Source organism: Myotis daubentonii, chromosome 5 (genome assembly GCF_963259705.1).
Source record: "Myotis daubentonii chromosome 5, mMyoDau2.1, whole genome shotgun sequence".
NCBI lineage: Eukaryota > Metazoa > Chordata > Mammalia > Chiroptera > Vespertilionidae > Myotis > Myotis daubentonii.
In genome coordinates, this window is record NC_081844.1 from 12890572 (window position 1) to 12910206 (window position 19635).

General features: G+C 41.4%; 1 protein-coding gene across 1 annotated transcript in view; it reads left to right on the forward strand.

Annotated features, from left to right (window-relative positions):
- EBF2 (EBF transcription factor 2) overlaps nucleotides 1–19635 on the forward strand; it is a 196195-nt gene that overhangs the window by 140366 nt on the left and 36194 nt on the right. Inside the window, exons 8-10 of the mRNA XM_059695946.1 lie at nucleotides 6193–6310; nucleotides 7825–7955; nucleotides 9103–9229. Of these exons, the coding sequence (XP_059551929.1) occupies nucleotides 6193–6310; nucleotides 7825–7955; nucleotides 9103–9229 (376 nt within the window). The remainder of the gene's footprint in view (nucleotides 1–6192; nucleotides 6311–7824; nucleotides 7956–9102; nucleotides 9230–19635) is intronic.

Below are 19635 nucleotides of genomic sequence, written 5' to 3' on the forward strand. Positions count from 1 at the left end.
ATCAGAGTCCCCTTGTCGATGTGAGAATTAGCCAGTGCATAAAGACACCAACAGAGTATTTCTTCTCATGATATGGACTCCAAAGTTGGTTGCCCCCCACAACCAGAAGTCTGTCTTGATTTTCTCTGTCCTTTTAATGGTCTCTATGTCTCTTTCCTCCTTCCACAGGTGGAAAATAAAATCCTACATAATAGTTATGCTTTGGGAAAGCTGAAATAACATATATAGCAACTGAACAGTTATAAGGGAAATGCACATCATGAATTTAATTCCATTTCCAGATGTAAAATGTCATAAAGAATTTTTTTCCATACTTGGCTAAGTAACAGGAATTTTCAAGACCATTTTATTTAGCTCGGTGAGCATGTGTTTGCAAGTAGGCATCAGTCTCCACGGTGAGTGTGTTATAAATGCTATGCATTGTAGCTGTACCGAGATTCAACGACCAAAGGCCACATTCTGCTAGGAGGTGCATGACCCTCATTGAAATGGAGGGGAAATGTGTCTAATTGTAGAATTTGGTGTGATTTTCAAAGCAAGCACTCTGGTCCACACAGGGAGGTTTCTAACCAAGGTAATTATTCGCCAGCAACTATAGATGCTGGGATTCTTGTCTGTTTAAAAAAAAACACAACCCCCCCCCCAAAAAAAAAAAAAAAAACAACAGACCATTTAGTCATTCCACCCCACCTTCATTGTGATTTATCTATTTCTGTTACCCTCCTGTGTGAGACTTAGGCTCTTTGTAGGAACAACTGAGTATGAGCTGAGAAAAGCTGGCTGGGAGGAGGATCCGAGCTGGTCATCCCTCTGACTTTTGTCCTTTAACCGAATTAGAGAGCTTTGAGAAAGATCGATATTAAAAAACCAAAAGTGTGATGTTCCAAAAAGCCAAAGATCACACTTTGGGTTAATTTTATATAAAATATTAACCCAAAGGTGGGAATAAGTCATTTTGGTAAAAGTACCTGTGCCACATGCTGATATTAAAGAAACAGTTCCTCTATTGGAAAATTAGTTGTACGGGCAGATTAGCCGATGTGCCCACCTAAAGGATAACTCCCACTGAGGCCCTTGACAGGCGGGAAAGAGCTCTTCACAACTCAGCTTCTGCCTTGTATAAATTATTAGAGTGAGGGATATGGGAGTACTTCGGGGTAATGAGAAGAAAAAATATAATTTAAGAAAGCCAATCAGTTTTCTTGAGTACTTGTAGCAAATTGCTAACACAATCAATCATAGATTTTGTTCTTCAGACTTCCTGCTGTTTTTCAAAGGGAGATACAAACTTTTTATGTTCCTGTTTCTGTATAACCAGCTGAAACTGCCATTTAATTTCATGATTCAAAATAGAACCTACACTGTCACTCTCAAGCTAGTCTGTGTATCGCACTGGACTCACCAAAAATTAGAGAACCCAGTAAGCAAAATAAGGAATTGCAAAAAGTGAAAAACTGCTTTCACTTAAAAAAAAAGGCAAGCAATTCCAATTGATCCCTACTTCTCTTTCTTGGAGCCTTGGCTTAAAGTTACCACATCAGAAATAATATTTGCATGAATATAATTGGTTGTTGCTTTTGTGTTGAATTGCCACGTCTCAGTTGAAGAGAGCTATAAAATACAGTGGCATCATTTTCAGCTCTTCAGGCTTTGCTATTGGAGCTTTGAGCTGAAATACAGACACACCAACTACTAGAAACAAATGAAAGCTGTCACCAGTGTCAGTAGCAAAAACCAGGGGTCCATCCACACAAATTATGGACATCTGTATTCCTAATTGGCATCATTTCAGGCTGTGCCAGCAGAATGGTGGTGCCAAGAGAGTCTGACAGCTTTAGAAAATACTAGGTATCAGGTTTAGGTGATAGGAGACACTGATGAGGCATAGAAGTTCTTTTGTTTGGAATACTCTCCATATGTTTGTTATAAGACTGGTGATTATTAGTTTCAGGTACCTCCACATGGCACCCCTTGTCAATACTAAATTTGCTGGCTACTTCTTAAAACAGATCAGCTTATGATCCTAGGAGAACAAGTGGTATTGATGGTTATATGATCAAGAGATCGTTGGCAAAGATGCCTACAAATAGTTAACAAGGTAATGGTAAGAAATGTTGACCTTGATTTGTTTAGCTAAGATGTAAAGATTTTTGAAGGTCAAAGGTGTCCTTGTGTAGTGTTTTGGAGTCTAACTGTGTCTGACCCTCTAACATTAAGCTGCTGTGGCCTGCAGTTTTCAAGAGTGAAGCAAACCAGGGGAAAAGAGAGAAGGGGGAGAGAACAGGAAATGGAGTGAGGTGTTTCAGGAAGTTGTCAGGGGTTGACTGATTGATTCCAGATGGAAAAGGTCAGCCTTCGTGACCCAGGAAATACTCACTAGGGAAAGAAGTTGGCTTGTGGAAGGGGAAGGCCTGGGAGTGAGCCGAGGCTGGAATGCACTTTCCACTTCCTTTAGTCTTCAAACATTCAGAAACTTTAACTTCTCCAAAGAGAATAATATCAGTGTTGTCATCATTCATCAGAAAACAGTGAAGGAAGTTAAATTTGGAGCTTTGAATGTACCAAATGTATCTTCACCTCCATAATGTCCTTCATTCTTCCAGAAGTAGAGTGCATGAATGTAAAAGTCCACGTTTGTGTGTATCTCCACGTACAAGAACAACAACCAAACTTGTCTGGTTTCACGTGGTGGAGTTTGTGGATTAAATCCTTTTCACTTTGCAAATTTGGTTTAATTTGCAAGCTCTTCTAGATACTTGAGAGTCTAAGATATTTGGAATATTAAAAACGGGAACTTTTCTCATATCTATATATATACATGCACATACATTTGGACATAATTTAAAATCTTGTAATAAATTTTGCAGACACTGAAATAATTCAGGTTAATTCCCTTGCTGTCATGAGAGGCCAGCGCTAGCCAGCAAGAGATTAAAATTTATTTCCATTGTTAATAGAAAATAATGAAGTGCATCTGAACCATCAGGGTATGTCATTTGGGAAATGTTCACTTTGGAACTGACTCTCACTCCACCCGAATGGACAATGATGAAATCAGCTGGCTTGAGAAAACCCCATATTTTGTGGCAGGAATGCACGAGGAGCACTAAAGCACAGTATGACAAGAAGCTTGTGGAATGAATTAAAGTGGTCTCAAAGAGAATGCTCTTTACATCCACGTAGGCCCCAGGCAGGCGGGTTCCCCTCACTGTGCTGAGTACAGCTCATTGGCAATTAAAGCCTGAAGCACCCTCTCATTTTTTTCCCCAAGAGATGACAGCTATGTCTTTGAAAATTCATTCACACACACAATTTACCAAAGCGGTCTGATTCCTCTTTTTTCTCCACTTCTATTATTTTCAGGGGGTAAATGCTTTCAACTTCATGTTCCTCTTAACCCCATGGCCAGGAGACAGCCTCCCTCTTCCTTTGACTATGATGCCATCCTGTGCTCTGCTGAGATGGCCCTGACAAGGGCTTGTGACTCGCACATTTACCCAGAGTGATGGATGTCTCCCTCTTATGGTGGCTGCTACATGATAGGAACTTTCTGGAAGGACTTCCTCCAGACTTTTAACAGGTTAACATGAACACAATTGAAAACAGACCCAGAGCTAGACAGGCTGTATCCCTCAATTGTGAGCAATTATATTGATAATAATTTTCTGAATGGCAACTGGAGAAATATTATGCTGTGTTTTGTACTAGTCAGATCATTGGTTAAAACCCTAGAATCTGGCATGACAATACCATAGACATAGCAGGAGTTCAATGAATACCTTTGGGTTGAATGATTGAAGCCCACTCATGTCCAAGTATGATTTACTGTGTGCTACAGTCATGCCTATGGCAGCAGGCTATGTGAGATATTCTGTGGACTCATGGTTTTAGGGGTTTTCCCAAGCCTCCATTATATTAAAGTATACATTAAAAGATTTAAAGGATACCATCTAAAACTTTGCAAGGTAAAAAAAAAAATCAGAAGAGTGTTGCCTCAGGAAGTAGGATTGACTAAGATAACTTTGTAGGGTAATGGAAATATTCTAAATCGTGATATGGTGAGGCTTACCTGCATGTATCCATTTGTCAAAATTGTGCAGCTAAGATTTGCACATTTCAATGCCTGTAAATTTCACCTAAAAATGGAAATTCATTATACTATTCTGTTTATTTTGTTTACTTGAAATTGTTCATAGTAAAAAATTTTAAGTGACATTTAATGAATCTTATTTCATATGAGGAGCTAAGGTAGGGTCAAGGATTTTTCCCCCTTCACTTAATAAGTTAGGAAGGGGTGGCAGAAAAAATTAAAGAAGAATATCAAAAAATTTAAGTTGGGAGTAGACAGGGAGAGTCATTTTCAAGTACAGCTCGACATTATGTACCTATTCATTGCCCTTCCTTGAAAAGTCTATATGTATGCATGTATACCCTGGCCGGGTGGCTCAGTTGGGAGCATTGTCCTGTATACCAAAAGGGTTGCAGGTTCAATTCCCACTCAAGGCACATACCTGGGTTAAGGTTTGATCTCTGGTCAGGGTGTGTATGGGAATCAATGTTACTCTCATCTCTCCCTCTCCCTCTCCCTCTCCCTCTCCCTCTCCCTCTCCCTCTCCCTCTCCCTCTCCCTCTCTCTCCCTCTTCCTCTCTCTCTAAATAGCAATAAAAATGTATCCTCGGGTGAGGGTTAAAAAAGTGAATACACATGCATGAATATGTATATAATAAGTTGTTTTCTTAAAAAAAATTCCATGCATAACTGACAAGTGGACTCATATCTAGGATAGTTCATCTTCCTGGATCAAGCATGTTGGTGGTAGGTACGTTCGAGTCCGCTCTATTCTGCTACACTTTCCCTTCTACTCTGGCCTTGTCTAATCTCTGCCTCTTTGAACTTCTTGGACACTCCTGATCTGCAGCTCACACATAGAATTCAATGGAACCTCATTCCTTGTGCTACTTGCTTTATGTTAGCCATGTATCTCCAGCTTGAACATAAGGTCTTTGAGGGCGGGGTCATGACTGGTAACTTTTGGTCTCTAGCCCCTGTGTTCCCCTTTCTAGAGCCTCCCCCAGAGCATACCAGTGGTTCTCAACCTTCCTAATGCCATGACCCTTTAACACAGTTCCTCATGTTGTGGTGACCCCCAACCATAAAATTATTTTCATTGCTACTTCACAACTATAATTTTGCTACTGTTATGAATCGTAATGTAAATATCTGATATGCAGGATGTATTTTCATTGTTCGCGACCCACAGGTTGGGAACCGCTGGTAGACTATGGGAGAAGTTCAGTGAGTAATGTTGTCTGTCCTATTAACTAATCAAACAAGGCAGAGGAGAGGCTATTAGGAGGGGAACTCATTGAGGCACCACACTGAAAGCTTTACATGTATCTATCCTTATTTTGTCTCATTCAGCCCTTGAGAGATAGGCATTGTTTATGTTTTACAGATAAGAAAAATGGATATTCGTAAAGGGTGGTGATTTGTCCAAGGTTACAAGTTAGGAAGCGACAGGTGTGGGATTTGAGTTCAGTTTCAACTGACTGCAAATCCATGCTCTTTCACTCTTCCATACCCAACTCTTCCCTTTCCTCTTGTTAGATACTGAATGCTCTACATTCTCAACACTGAATTCCAGCAATCTGACCTTCTTGCCAGAAGCCTGAGCATCTCTGCCACTGCTCTCTAGTGGGCAGGGACACCACAAACAAGTCATCAGTAGCATCTCCATGCCAGCCTTTCGCTAGCACATGTCAGAGGTGCAAGGACCCATTCCTGTTCTGGTAGAAACGACCTCCCAGCTGGTGCTCAGTTCTTAGCCCCCTGATCACACACAGTCAGTCCCTTGTTGCAACAGTCAGCTGGGAATGAGTGTCCAGGTCCTTTGCTAGAGAACTACATTTCTAGAAGCAGCAGGCACAAGCCCAATTTCCCCATTTCATCATCTGGGCATAGTCTGAACACAAATATGTGATAGCACATGGGCGAAGGGCAGTCTCTTTTTCCATGAAGCTCTTCCCATAATTATAAGAGGAGGTGAAATGTCAAGAGCATGGCCCTGTCCCAAAATTTTGTTCCATTTCTTGTCAGCTATATGGAAATCTGGCAAACAGAATTCTGGTACATTTACTACTTTATATGAAACTAAGTCCACCCTCCTTTTTTTTTTTACTTTAAATATGCAGGTTGTGTTATCAACAACAGTGAATGTGGATGGACATGTGTTGGCTGTTTCTGACAACATGTTTGTTCATAACAACTCGAAGCATGGGCGGAGAGCGAGAAGACTGGACCCTTCGGAAGGTAGGGCTGTCTGCGGGCAGGGCGAGAATGGCAGACAAATTTAAGTTCTCCACAATTTCCTTGTTTGAATTTCAAATTTATGCTTCTGAGTAGGAGTGGAGAAAGTACACAAGACCATGTGGGTTTTAAAGTGAAGTTGTAAACAGTGACTCCCGCATACTCCGTTATAACCCCCCACATCTCCCCGCGATGTTTAAAGACCCCATGCCTCAGTCTGTTCCATTCAGTTGTGTTTTTCTTTTTGCTAGGCAGGTATTTCAGGCAAATGTAGGCCTATGACATCTTAGTTAAACAGGCACATTATAGTGCCAGACATGTATGAATAAGTGTCAGATGTGCCCTTAAACAGATTGTGGGCAAAACAAAACAATGTGCAGAATGAAACTGACACTAATTGATTTTTGTTTGCTTGGACTAGAAGAAATCATGGTCTGCTCTGGGTAGTTTTCCAAGTGCATTAAAGTAATTAGAAATACAGGTAACTGTTAAACTTCAACTTGTCTGAAAAATTTAAGTATATTGAGGAAGATAACTGACAAACCTAAGTAAAGCCCATCTGAGTTCTTCTCTTTCCTTGCCCACTCCCCACTCCCTGGAGTAGGAGGCTATGGACTACATGAATAGTGAAATTAGGGACTATTTTAGTGTGATGCTTGGCTGTATACTGCTCACCAGCCCCCCACCCCCAACTCAGCCTTTAAAATGTGTCTTGTATCATTTAAAATAGGAATTAATGAACTGAAAGAAAATGATTGAATCAGTGAAGAATTTGGAGTGGTGTTAATTCTCCCACAGTGGGCACTGAAGGGGAGATGTAAACCCCAGGGTTCAGAACTAGGAACCCATCCAGTTTCTTTTGACTGATTGGATGTGATTGACTGGCTGTTCAAAGGGGGCTCATGTTTTTGGAATCCTGCCAAAGTTCTCTCCCACCTTTGACCCTGTCAGCTTTGGAAATGGAGTGATGGATTGACTTTAGTTATGGCCTGAAAACCATATTGGGTTCCTGTTGGGATGTAAAGTCCAGAGGCCTCAAACATATGGAAGAAGGGGGGAAATCCTTCCTACAAAGTTAGGAAAGTGATTAGAAATTGTCTCTTGATAGAGCAGAAAAAGCCTTCACCTATGACAGGTTTTACTTTCTCCTTCTCTCTCTGGCACATTAGCAGGCCTTGTAAATCTTGACATCTTAGTGCAGAGGAGGTGGAGAGAGAAAAGGGATTTACACGTTTCCAGTGTGGTCAACTTATAAAAATATGGGGGGGAAGAACAAGTTCTAAAAACACCCTTTGCACAATTAGCTAAGTGTTCCATGTTTTCATACGTAGTGGTCAAATCATTAGGCTTTAATGACCTGGTGAAAACCAACAACCAATTAAGGAATGATGGCAAGTCAGCAGAGCTCAACTTGAACTTCTTGGAATGATCAACAGCCTTTAAGAGCAGTCAGTTCCCCAAACTCCAAACTTCAGCCACCAAAGGGCAGACCTGACTTTTCTTTTCTATCTTTTTAGCTACCCCCTGCATCAAAGCCATTAGCCCAAGTGAAGGTTGGACCACAGGAGGAGCCATGGTCATCATCATTGGGGACAACTTCTTTGATGGCCTCCAAGTGGTGTTTGGGACTATGCTTGTATGGAGCGAGGTAGGCAGGGGCAACTTGCTTTCCTGATTTTCTTTGGCCCAAAGATTGTTTTGCTCTGGGTTTGAAACTAGTAATTCCTGTAGTATCAGCAGCATGAATGCACACTATTAAGTACCAAAGATTAGCCACATGTAAACCACAATTTATTGCAGGCATGGATAACTTAAAAATATAAATATTCATTGCAGTATTATTTAAAATTTTGAAAAAATAAGAATAGTCATATTGGGTAAATAAATGATGGAATATTATTTAAAAATTGTGGGTTGTTTTTTTTTTTGCCCTAGCCAGTTTGGCTCAGTGGATAGAGAGTTGGCCTATGGACTGAAGGGTACTGGATCTGATTCTGTTCAAGGGCACATGCCTGGGTTGCGGGCTCAATCCACAGTAGGAGGCATGCAAGAGGCAGCCAATCAATGATCCTCTCTCATCATTGATGTTTCTATCTCTCTCTCCCTCTCCCTTCCTCTCTAAAATCAATAAAAATGTATTTTAAAAAATTGTGTTTTGAAAAAATTCTAATGACCAGGAGAAGGGTGCATGCTTATGCTGTGATGCTAAGTGGAATAAAAAGTCAGGACAACATTGCCTGAGGATGTAAAGGTCTAATTAGGTAACATCCATCCATAGAAAAGTACTGGAAATACACCAAAGATTAACAACAGTTGTCTCAGGTTATGCAATGTTAATATTTTTCCTTATATTTTTCTGTAATTTCTAAATTTTCTAAAGTGGATATGTTCTACTTTCATAATGGGAAAACCAACAAGACATGTTACAGGAAGATAACTACTGATGTTGAGTTGGATGTGGAAGTTGCCAAATCAATATGTGAGGTCATAGTAGTATAGGAATTAGGGGGAGAGTATGATTACAGGGATGGGGGTGGGGTGGGCACAAGAGGTGGGAGGGATTTGAGCTGGGCTAGTAGGAAGGAGAGGATCTAGATAGGGTAGGTTGAGAGAAAATTCCAGGGTGTGAGAGAAAAATGTGAGAGACAGGGACAAGGTATTCAGAGTGTTTGGGGTGCCGTGACTATGCCAGTTTGCCCTGGTGGGAGTAGTCGTGGGAGATTCTCATGTTCTCAGTATCCTTGGTGATAACTTCTATAATAGGTGTTTCATTTCCATGCCTGTTCATTCCTCAGCTAATCACTCCTCATGCTATCAGAGTTCAGACTCCTCCTCGACACATCCCTGGAGTGGTGGAAGTGACTTTATCTTATAAATCCAAGCAGTTCTGCAAAGGAGCTCCAGGAAGGTTCATTTACACAGGTGAGTGAGAAAATGATTCCAAAGGGGACTGGCCCCTGGTTCACCTTTGGTCTAATTCCAAGTCTCTCTACTTTTTCATCATTCTAAATTTACTAGGTCTTTCTGCTTGTGTGGAACTGGGTAAAAGGCATTGAATGGGAAAGTATAGACTTGATTCTAAATTTGTATTCTACTTAAGCAGTTTCTGCACAGTCTGGGAGATGGTCACGGCAGCTCATCTCAGGGGTACCTCCTTATACATTTAACTATGCTGGAACCTTGCTAGGATAGACCTTTATTCAAGCAACCAGACAAAAAAATAGACAAAGTTGCTGGATATAACTAATTTTCTTTTTTAAAAAATTTTGTTTTATTGCTTAAAATATTACAAAGAGTAGTACAAATGTCTCCTTTTTTCCCCCTTGACCTTCCCCCAGCCTCCCCTAAGCCCCAGTGTCTTGTGTCCGTTGGTTATGCTTATATGCATGCATACAAGTCCTTTGGTTGATCTCTTACCCCACCCCCAACCCTCCCTGGCCTCCCTGCTATAGTCTGACAATCTGTTCGATGCTGCTAACTAATTTTCTTGAAAAGGATTCAAGGGAGTTGCCCATTGATGCTGCAGTGATTCAAATTGTTTTAAATTGTATGAAAGTATAAGTTATCTATTATATATCTCAATATTTGTTGAATAATCTACCTTGTATCTACAACCTTTTCTAGGTGTAAGGTACAGGGACATACAATACATGGTCCTTACTGTACTGGGAGTTTAGAACTTTTGGAGGAGGCAATGGTACATTACCCAGAACTGCTAGAGAATTAGAATATTCAAAATGCATGGTATTTTCAATGAATGGAATATGAGTTCCAGGAAAAGAGGGTTTAGTGTGGACTAGAGTTAGTGGTATGATATATTAAGGGAGAAATGGACATTTGTAAGGATGGGAGGGTTTAGATAGGCAAAGAGAAGGAAAAATGTTTCAGCTATAGGAAACTCATGTGCAAAGGCCCAGAGGATGAGGTGAGCAGGTGGCAATATATTTGGGTAGACCTTAGACCAGAACTTAGTTTAGATGACGTACGCACAGGAAGAAGGGAAAACCACAAAACAGCTTAAAAACCCTGTATAGTACCAAGAGAGTAATCAAATTCATAGAGACAGAAAGTTGAATGATGGTTTTTAGAGGATGAGGGTAGGGAGAATGGGAGTTGTTGTTTAATGGGTACAGAATTTCAGTTTTGCAAGATGAAAAGAGTTCTAAAGATTGGCTGCACAACAAAATGTGAATGTATTTAACACTATTAAATTATATACTTAGAAATGGTTTAAGATAATAAATTTTGTTATATTTTCCCATATAACAAATTCTACCATAATTTGGGGGAAAAAAGCTTTGATTGGGAGTTCAGACTTGATTTGGTAAGATATAAGACAACATTGAGGATTCCCATGCAAGGGAAAGTAATTCAAAAGTGCTATCTTAGGATAAATGAGTGTGGTTGATATAAAGACTGATTTAATTGGCGGGGGATGGCAGCCAAGGAGACCTGGAGAAACTGAAACCAGGATATTATACTTTGAAAGAGAAAATAGGGGTATAGAGAAAGAAATATATAAACCACGAAAATACATCAGATATATTATGACTTTCTGATAATATCATTTTATAGTTTATTCTCTCATTTGGACTCAGCCTCTATTCTGGTCTGAGTATCAATGTCTGCTTAGATGTCAATAAGGAGTAGATGGAAGAGGGCTGGAGGAGATGGCCACAGAAGGGGTTGGAAATACAAGATGGAAGAAGTCTAGATAGGGCCTCAGGAGCACCAATATGTAGGGCTCCGGATGATAAGGAGGAGTCTGTGAAGGAGAATAAGCAGAAGTAGTCGATGAGGTAGGAGAATACCAGGATCATGTGCGGTCCCTCAATGCTGGTGAGAAATGGGTGTCACGCCAGGATGCTTTCCACGTATTGAGCTCTGGCACCTCTATTTTCCCTGGCACGGATGACAGGTCAGGGCTGAGAGGAGATGAGTAAGACTAATACCATTCATGGTGCAAACAATCCTCAACTCTCTTCTGAAGTAACACACAATCTCCATATTCAATGGGTCTAGGGATGTCTGGAGCCAAGTGGCATGTGTACATGTGTGTATGTGTGTGCATGTGTGCATGTCCATGCATGTGTGTGTGTGTGTGTGTGTATACATGTGTTAACTTCCTCTGAAAGCAGGGGTTCTCACCCTTGCCTCACCTCAAATCACTGATGCCGAGGCTGGACCCTGGACCAAATAGATTCAAATCTCTGAAGGTAGGACCCAGGTATCAGTGTAATCCATATACTTGTTGAACAAACATCAGCTCCAAATTATGCTCAAGACACAAAATAAATCATATAAGTATGTTTCTAACAGCTCAGTTCTAGAAGGGGAGGGCAGGTAGGTACTTGTAGATTATGATAATTGGGTTGAGTCCCATAAGAGATGTAAAAGCAAAATGGGTTGTTGGAGCACTGAGCAGGGAGTAGTTGACTTTGGGGAAACATTGAAGGCTGTTCAGAGGAGCTGACAATACAGTGATATTTCAAAAGCAAAGTAGGAACTTACCAGGCAGAAGAGTTTGTGGAAACAGAGTGCCTGGTAAAAGAGGAGTCCACATAACTGTGAAAATAATAGGTGTTATGCTACATGTAAATTCAAAGAATCCTAAGATGCTGAGACATTGAAGATCATCTGGTGAAACTCCCTCTTTTGCAGATGAGAAAAGTGAGGTTCAGGGAGAAGTGACTTGCCCACAATAGTCCGTTACATTACAGGTAGAGTCAGAACACAGACCCAGGTGTCTGTCCATCCTGCCTGGGGGGTCTTTTATGTAGCATATAGTGTTGACAAAGAGCTCACTTTTCCTAATGAGCCATTAATGACTATTTATGAAATAAATAGCACTTGAGCACATGCACTAGGTTCAGCACTGTGCTCTGTGCTGGGGATACTGCAGATGAGTCAGACCAGTAGGGTTCTTGCTTCCTCAGCGTCACGATGTGGTGATGTAAAGGTGGACTGCTCATGCTCTGGAGTCACACCGCATGCATGCACAGCTTGGCTTGCCTCTACATAGTTCACAAATCTTGGGTAAGTGACATAAACTCTTAGTTTCTCATGTATCAAATGGGCTACTTACCTATCAGAGCTGTGGTGAGGATAAATAATAGAAACAGTGATGTGCTGGTAAAAGTTTAACAACTACGTCTCCAGGTTCAAGGTGAGGGTGGGGGAAATTGGTTTGTAGCATTTGCTGATTTCCATGGTGCAAATACTCTCCCCATGGCTCATTTCAAGCTACCAATATGACATCAACCAGCTCACAAAATTGCTGAAAATTTAACAACCTGCCCTCATAAGCCAGCTCTAGAACACCTCTGCATGGAAGGCATTCGGGATAGAGAGCAGCTAGATCTTATTATTCAAAAGGTGTTTATTATTCATATTATTCTTGTTATTTCTATTAGTCTTATCATAATGGAGACTGATGAATGAGAAGTTACAGATGCTATGAGGATTAAAAGTTGTATAGGATGCTGTGGATATATACCAGGGAAGTTGAACCTTCTTGAACTGAGATAATAGGGAAGGCTAAGAACAGTCCAAACACAGAAACAGTACATGCAAAGGTCCTGGGGTAGAGAAGAACATGAGATATATTTGATGGCCACTATGAATAGGGCAGAAAGAATGAGTTAAAGAGAGGTTGGGTTCAAGCTGGAAGGGAGGGTTTGGGGTGCTTGTTTGGTCCTACCCCTAATGAACACTAAGGATGTTTTCAATCTGTATGAAAACACGGAGAGACCTTAGAGTATTTTAAAGCTGGTGAATCTGTGATTAGATTTGCCTTTTTAAAGATTATTCTGGCTGCAGTGTAGAGAATGGCTAGGAAGTCAGGGAGGATTCAGGGAGGTCAGTTGGAGGCCAGTGTGGTGGACCCGGCCAGAAATGATGGCAGCTTGGACGAGCTTGCTGGTAGTGGGGACAAGCTGAAGTGGGTGAAATTTAGGAGGTAGCATTGACGGGACTTGATGATTGATTGGATAGGGTAAAGGTTGGGAAAGGGAGGGGAGGGGAAGACTCTCAGGTTTCAGGTTTGAAAAATTGGGTGGGTACAGTTTAGAAAGTGATTTTTAAAAAGGTATAAAGTGCTAAAGGGAGTTCAGGGGAAGGACAAAATCCTTCCAGCTGGCGGAGTGGTGGGGAGATTTAATATTGTAAAGATGCCAATTAATGAATAAATTTAACACAATGCCAATGTACCCACAAAATGTTTGGGGAAACTTTACAAAAGTTCATTGAGGTGCTAAAATAGAACCTCTCATTTTGAAAAATGAGAGGGCTTTGCCCTACCAGACATTAAAACCAATTTTAAGTTTCAGTAATTAAAAGAATACGGGACTTTGCAAGAACATATAGAAATGTCACACAACAGAAGAGGATAGTTAAAAATAAATAGGTTGCAGCCCTGGCCCGGTGGCTCAGTTGGTTGGAACATTGTCCTGTACACTAAAAGGTGGTGAGTTCGATTCCCTATCAGGGTACGTACTAGGTTTTGGGTTCTGGGCATGTGCAGGAGGCAACCAATCAATGTTTCTTTCTCATATGGATGTTTCTTCTCTCTTTCTCTCTCCTTCCCTCCCTCCCTTTCTTTCTCTCTAAAAATCAATAAAAGCATCCTCCTGTGAGGATTTAGATAGATAGATAGATAGATAGATAGATAGATAGATAGATAGATAGATAAATAGTTTGTGTACATATGAATGGTGTAAATACGTAAGTACCTGTTGTATAGGTGAGGAGCCATCTCAGGTCCACATGGAAAAGATGGAATGTTCAACAATTGGTGTTGGGCCAACTGGTCAAGCATTGAAAAATAGATCCCTAATTTCATTATCGGTAAACATATGTGAATTAAATAATTTTAACACAAAATGTAGACATTTCAAACAATTGTTATAAACTTGAACCCTGCCAATCTTGTACAGAAACCATCAAGCACAAATATGTGATTACAAAAAGAAATTTTTAAATCAAAAGAAAAGGAACAAATTAGGAACATATTTGTTATATATGGCATATGGTCTTACATATAAAAAGATTCAATCATTTGTTCAGCAAAAGTTTATTTTATGTCTACTATTTTTCAATCACTATCCTGTGTATGCATTGTGGATAAAGGGGTGAATGTTAGCTACCTTACAAATTAAGGAAAAAAAGAAAAATACCTTAAATTAAAAGCTAGCAAAGAATATCAGGAGTTATGTCAGGAAGGAATACAATTAAGCAACAACGTATTTTTAAAATATCCCAACCACATTAATAATCAAATAAATGCAAATTAAGCAACTACATGATAACAGTTTTCCCCTAGCAAGTTGGCAAATATTTTTTTAACAAATAAAAATATCCAGGTTGGCAAAATTAAGAGTGGAAAGTTTCTAACACTGCTGCAGGGAGGTAGATGACTCCAGGAGAGTACTCTCTTGGCATGAACCTTAAAAATGTATGTGCCCTTTGACCCCACGTTCTACTTTCAGGAACATACACTAAGGAAACAAATGAGTCTTCCTGAAGGCTGTTTATTGAAGCCCAGATTATAGTAGTGAAAAATTGAAAGCATACTTAGTGTTCATTAGGGGACTTATTAAATAAATAATAGAACATCATTTCGCTCAAACACTTTTGGACATTAAAAGTAAAGCTGTGGATGAATGTTTAGTTATATGAAAGATGTCTGTGATATAGGTGTGTGTGTATGTGTGTGTGTGTTTAAAAAAATCTTAAAAACTGTATACACAGTATGGTCCAATTCTTATATATACGAAGAAATAGTTGTGTAAAAAATCCAAGAAAAGTATGGAAGCCTGTATACCAAGATGTTAACAGTAATGGGCTTTGGGTATTAGCATTATTTAATTTTTTTTCATTTTGCTTACACAGTTGAGCTTGAATAAGGTGGGAGTTAGGGACATAGACCCCTAACACAGTTGAAAATCTGCATAAAACTTCTGACTCCCCAAAACTTTAGTACCTCTCAGTACCTGTGGTTCCAGGACCCCCATGGATACCAGAATTCCAGGATGCTCAAGCCCCTTATATAAAACTAGAGGCCCAGTGCACGGATTCATGCACGGGTGGGGTCTCTCAGCCTGGCCGGCAATCAGGGCCAATGGGGCGTGCTGGCCTGTTGGAGGGAGGGACTGCAAGAGGTTGGCTGGCCATGCCCCCCCTCCCCCCCCAGCAGGGCCGATTGGGGGGTTGGCCGGCTGTGGGGAGGGACCATGGGAGGTTGGCCCCAGCAGCAAACTAACCAATGGCCAATTCCACAAAGAATCAGGCTCCCTTCCCTCCTGTCTGGGTCCAGGGTGCAGGTGAACCAGATTCAGGGCTGTCAGGGCCCCAGCATCAAGGTCTGGGTCAATATGTATCATAGCTACCAGCTGGTCATCTGGTCATTCCAGCTGTTCAGTCATAATGATTGCTTAGGCATATATATATATATGAATGATGTAGAACAATGTATACAGCTGGCCCTCTGCATCCACCGATTCCCAGCCATGGATCAAACATTCTGTTTTCCAGGCATGGTTGCTTGAATCTGCAGATGCAAAACCCAGTAGTATGGAGGGCTGACTATATTTATTGGAAAAAAAAAAAGAAAGAAAGCTGTGTGTAAATGGATCTGTGCAGTTCAAACCCATGTTGAATAATTTTATTATTTTCTAATAAAATTAATTTGAATTAAAAATTGAATGACGAGCCCTGGCCAGTGTTTCTCAGTTGTTAGAGTGCCGTTCTGTTCACTGAAGGGTCTCAGGGATCAATTCTTGGTCAAGGGCATGTACCTGTCTTGCAAGTTCGACTCCTGGCCCTGATCAGGGCATGGGTGGGAGGCAATCAATTGATGTTTCTCTCTAAAATTGATATCTCTCTCTCTCTCTCTCTCTCTCTCTCTCTGTCTCTCAAATCAATGGAAAAATATCCTCAGGTGAGGATTAAGTAAAAAAAAATTAAATGAAGAAAATATGATGTGAAAATTAATGTCACACATGTTTAAATACTGACACAGCACTTGATTCTCTAGGTACAAAGAACATGTTTCTAGCCAGGGAAGCAGTGGGGCTTCTTCCAGAAGACTGCTTTGGGAAGGAAGGACCTGAGGGGCAGTTAGGGTTGAGAAGTGTGGGGAGACAATAACATGTTCTCTCACAATCAGGGAAGAAAACAGAAATACACTGTTCCGGATGGCTCGAGGGGCTGCCACTGTCTCTAAAAACTTCACCTTGAGGTTGTTGGACCAAATGAGACACAGGTTGGTGGAGACAAGTGGCTGATGTTGTCCATCAAGGGATTCAGACTCCACAGGAAATGGATTGGTGGCCTCTTGTCTTGCCTGCCCAATGATGTGGAATGCTAATTTACAACCTGTTGGGAATCTTAGTCCAGAGACGGGATAGGCAGTGACTTCCCAGCTGACTGAAGATGGGGCTGCTCTACTCGGAGTTGAGGCCTACCTCAGCAAACCTGGAGAGCCATGGCCTCTTCCCTGGGAGGTGACAGACAGAGGCCTCTCAGGGCTCCAGGCAGCCTGGCCCCCTGAGACCCCACATTCTGAGCCTCTTGGGAGATCAACTCCCCAGGCTCATATCCAGTGTTTAGCTACAGAATAGTGCATTGGAGACAACCATGGGTCTAGGCAAATTCTCAGCTTTGGTGGGGAAGTGGGAAATAGAATCTGGATTCTAGAGGAAAAGAAAATCTTGAAGCCTGGAGCACTGCAGCGGGAACAGAGTGAGCAGGCGGAGGTGTGTGTGTGTGTGTGGTGGTCTAAGCGGAGACATTGGACTCAGCCAGAGACCTGCTTTTAGATGTCAGCCAAGTCATTGATGGCTTGTTTTTTGTCAAGTGCCCTCACCTCTCTGAGCCTCTTTTTCTTCTTCTGCAAAGCTCTGATACTAATCAAACTATTACCCAGAGGTGTTTCCTTAATTTGGTTGAGCTTGAGAATCATGCTTGGCCCTATTCCAGATATACCGAATCATACTCTTCTGGGAGGCTCCAGAATCTGTATTTTAAACAAAGAAATGAGTTCGGGAAACCTGAATTCTGCTCACCAGGCTGGTGTAGAGATGTTATGACATGTAGAGTACTCTGCAACACGGGGCAGTTCTGATGAGACTGAGTCATTGTACTGTGAGCACAATAGGATTTAGTCTTAGGTGGAACTTCCTAGGAGACTCAAAAAGTAGGAGGTGGGTAAAGAGCCTCTGAAGTACCTCCTCTTCTTCAGCCCCAACCTTACCACAGACATCCTAAGTCCATGGTCCAAACATTGGTGGTTCCTGTATCTAAGGACATACCACCATAATAAACCCAAGCCAATTAGATGTAACTTCCAGGTATAATTAGCCAAAATGCAGTAATCAGCTCCCTATGGTTGTTGCTGCCAAGAACAGCATAAACAACATCAGGGCTCTGAAAAACAACATATTTTCTTCAGACACGTGACTGCAGGTCTGTTTTCCTCCAAGCATGATGTGCTAAGTGCAGCTTGCTGCTGCAGAATTGGAGATCCACGGGAGAACATGGCTCAACAGGAAAGGGCCAGTTGCCTCTGACTGGGGCTTAGGGGCAGGAGGTTCTCTCCTCCCCTCACAGATTCTTCCACAGAGAACGGGCAGTGCAGAAAATAAGCCTGATAGGGACACCTGATGGGGCCACAGTTACTGGCTGGGCTGGGACTTCTCGGCTGTCTTGAGACTGTAGAGCACGGCCTTTGGAGAAGGAGTTGCTTTGGTCTGTAATGGTGAAATATGCACCGTCCACAGAAACCTGCGCAAAGTTGTACTGCATGAGCTGATGGCAGGTCACTGAGGATGTGTGTGCCAATGGGCACAGATGTTCCTGTGGTTCTTTGCAGAATCTGGGCTAACCATTTGACTGCTGGTTAAGAAGTCTCCCATAAGTCCTGTCATTAGATAGAACTAGGAAGGACAAAAATGGCGACAGTAACTCAGTAATCACATCTGTCATCTTTTGAGCATGTAGGGCCAGGCCTTATCTTATGAGCCCTTGTAATCACCACCTTTCCCCCATCATGCTGGTTCTATTGGTATCTTAACTTTATAGATGAGACTCCTACTGCCTAAGGTCACCAAGTTAGGTCCAGTTCTAGCTGTCTTTTTCCAAAATTGCATTCTTAACCATTAACCTGTGCTGCTTCCAATACCATGCATACAGTAGAAGAAATTATGCCAATGCCATGTGTTTGGCTTCATGTGGTAGTTTTACTTGCAAATGCCAATGGCCTTGGCTGCCTGGCCGCTGCTCTGAGGAAGTGCACAGGAGATGGGCCTGGCGAAGGAGCTGACGGGCTCAGGGATGCTTCACGCTGCCCTGGTGCTCAGATCGCAGAATGGGAGCCTATGAAGGGCTCTACATTCCTTAGATGTTGTCCTTTCCATGGATAACTGAAGTTGCAGAAGCCAAAAGAGTACAGATTTCACTTTGCTATTAAACTTGAGAGAACTTAGCATTGGGGCAGACAACAGTGAGTGACACCATTCAGAGGCCTGTATTTGAGTCCCAACTTTCTGGCAAATCGCTTAAATATTCTTTGCCTAAATGTTCTAACCTAAAACAAGAAGATATTTATTTTATGAGGAGATGAAATTATATAGAAATGCATATGTGTGTATATATAAATAGAAGCAGAATTCACCACTATGAGTCGTTGGCAGAGGAACACAGTTTCAGTCAAGTTCTAGGTGGCTTCCTCCCTCACTGCTGTTTGATCACGGCGGGGGGTGAGGGGGCCTTTTGCATGTCTTTTCTGTAAAAGGTGAATTCTTTTCGTTTTGTTTTTGTTTGTTTGTGTTAGTTAACACCCAAGAATATTTTTCCATTAATTTTTAGACAGAGTGGAAGAGAGAAGGAAAGACAGAAATACCAATGTGAGAGAAACATGTTGATTGGTTGCCTCCTGCACATGCCCTGACCAGAGGCTGGTTTTGGGAGGAGACTGCAACCAAGGTACCTGCCCTTGACCGGAATGGAGCCTGAGATTCTTTGGTTGGTAGGCGGACACTCTATCCACTGAGCCAAACCAACTAGGGCTGAATTTTATTTGAAAGCCCTGCCACATTGTGCCCTTAATATCTGGATCTTATGTTAGAAATCAGATTTTTGTTTGTTTTGTTTTGTAATTTATTTTTAAATCACAGTTGACACACAATATTATATTCATTTCATGTGTACAACCTAGTGGTTAGATGTTTCTATATCTTTTGAAGTGATCCATCAAATAAGTCTAGTACTCATCTGACAACATAGACAATTATTACACTACTAGAGGCCGGGTGCATGAAAATTCATGCACT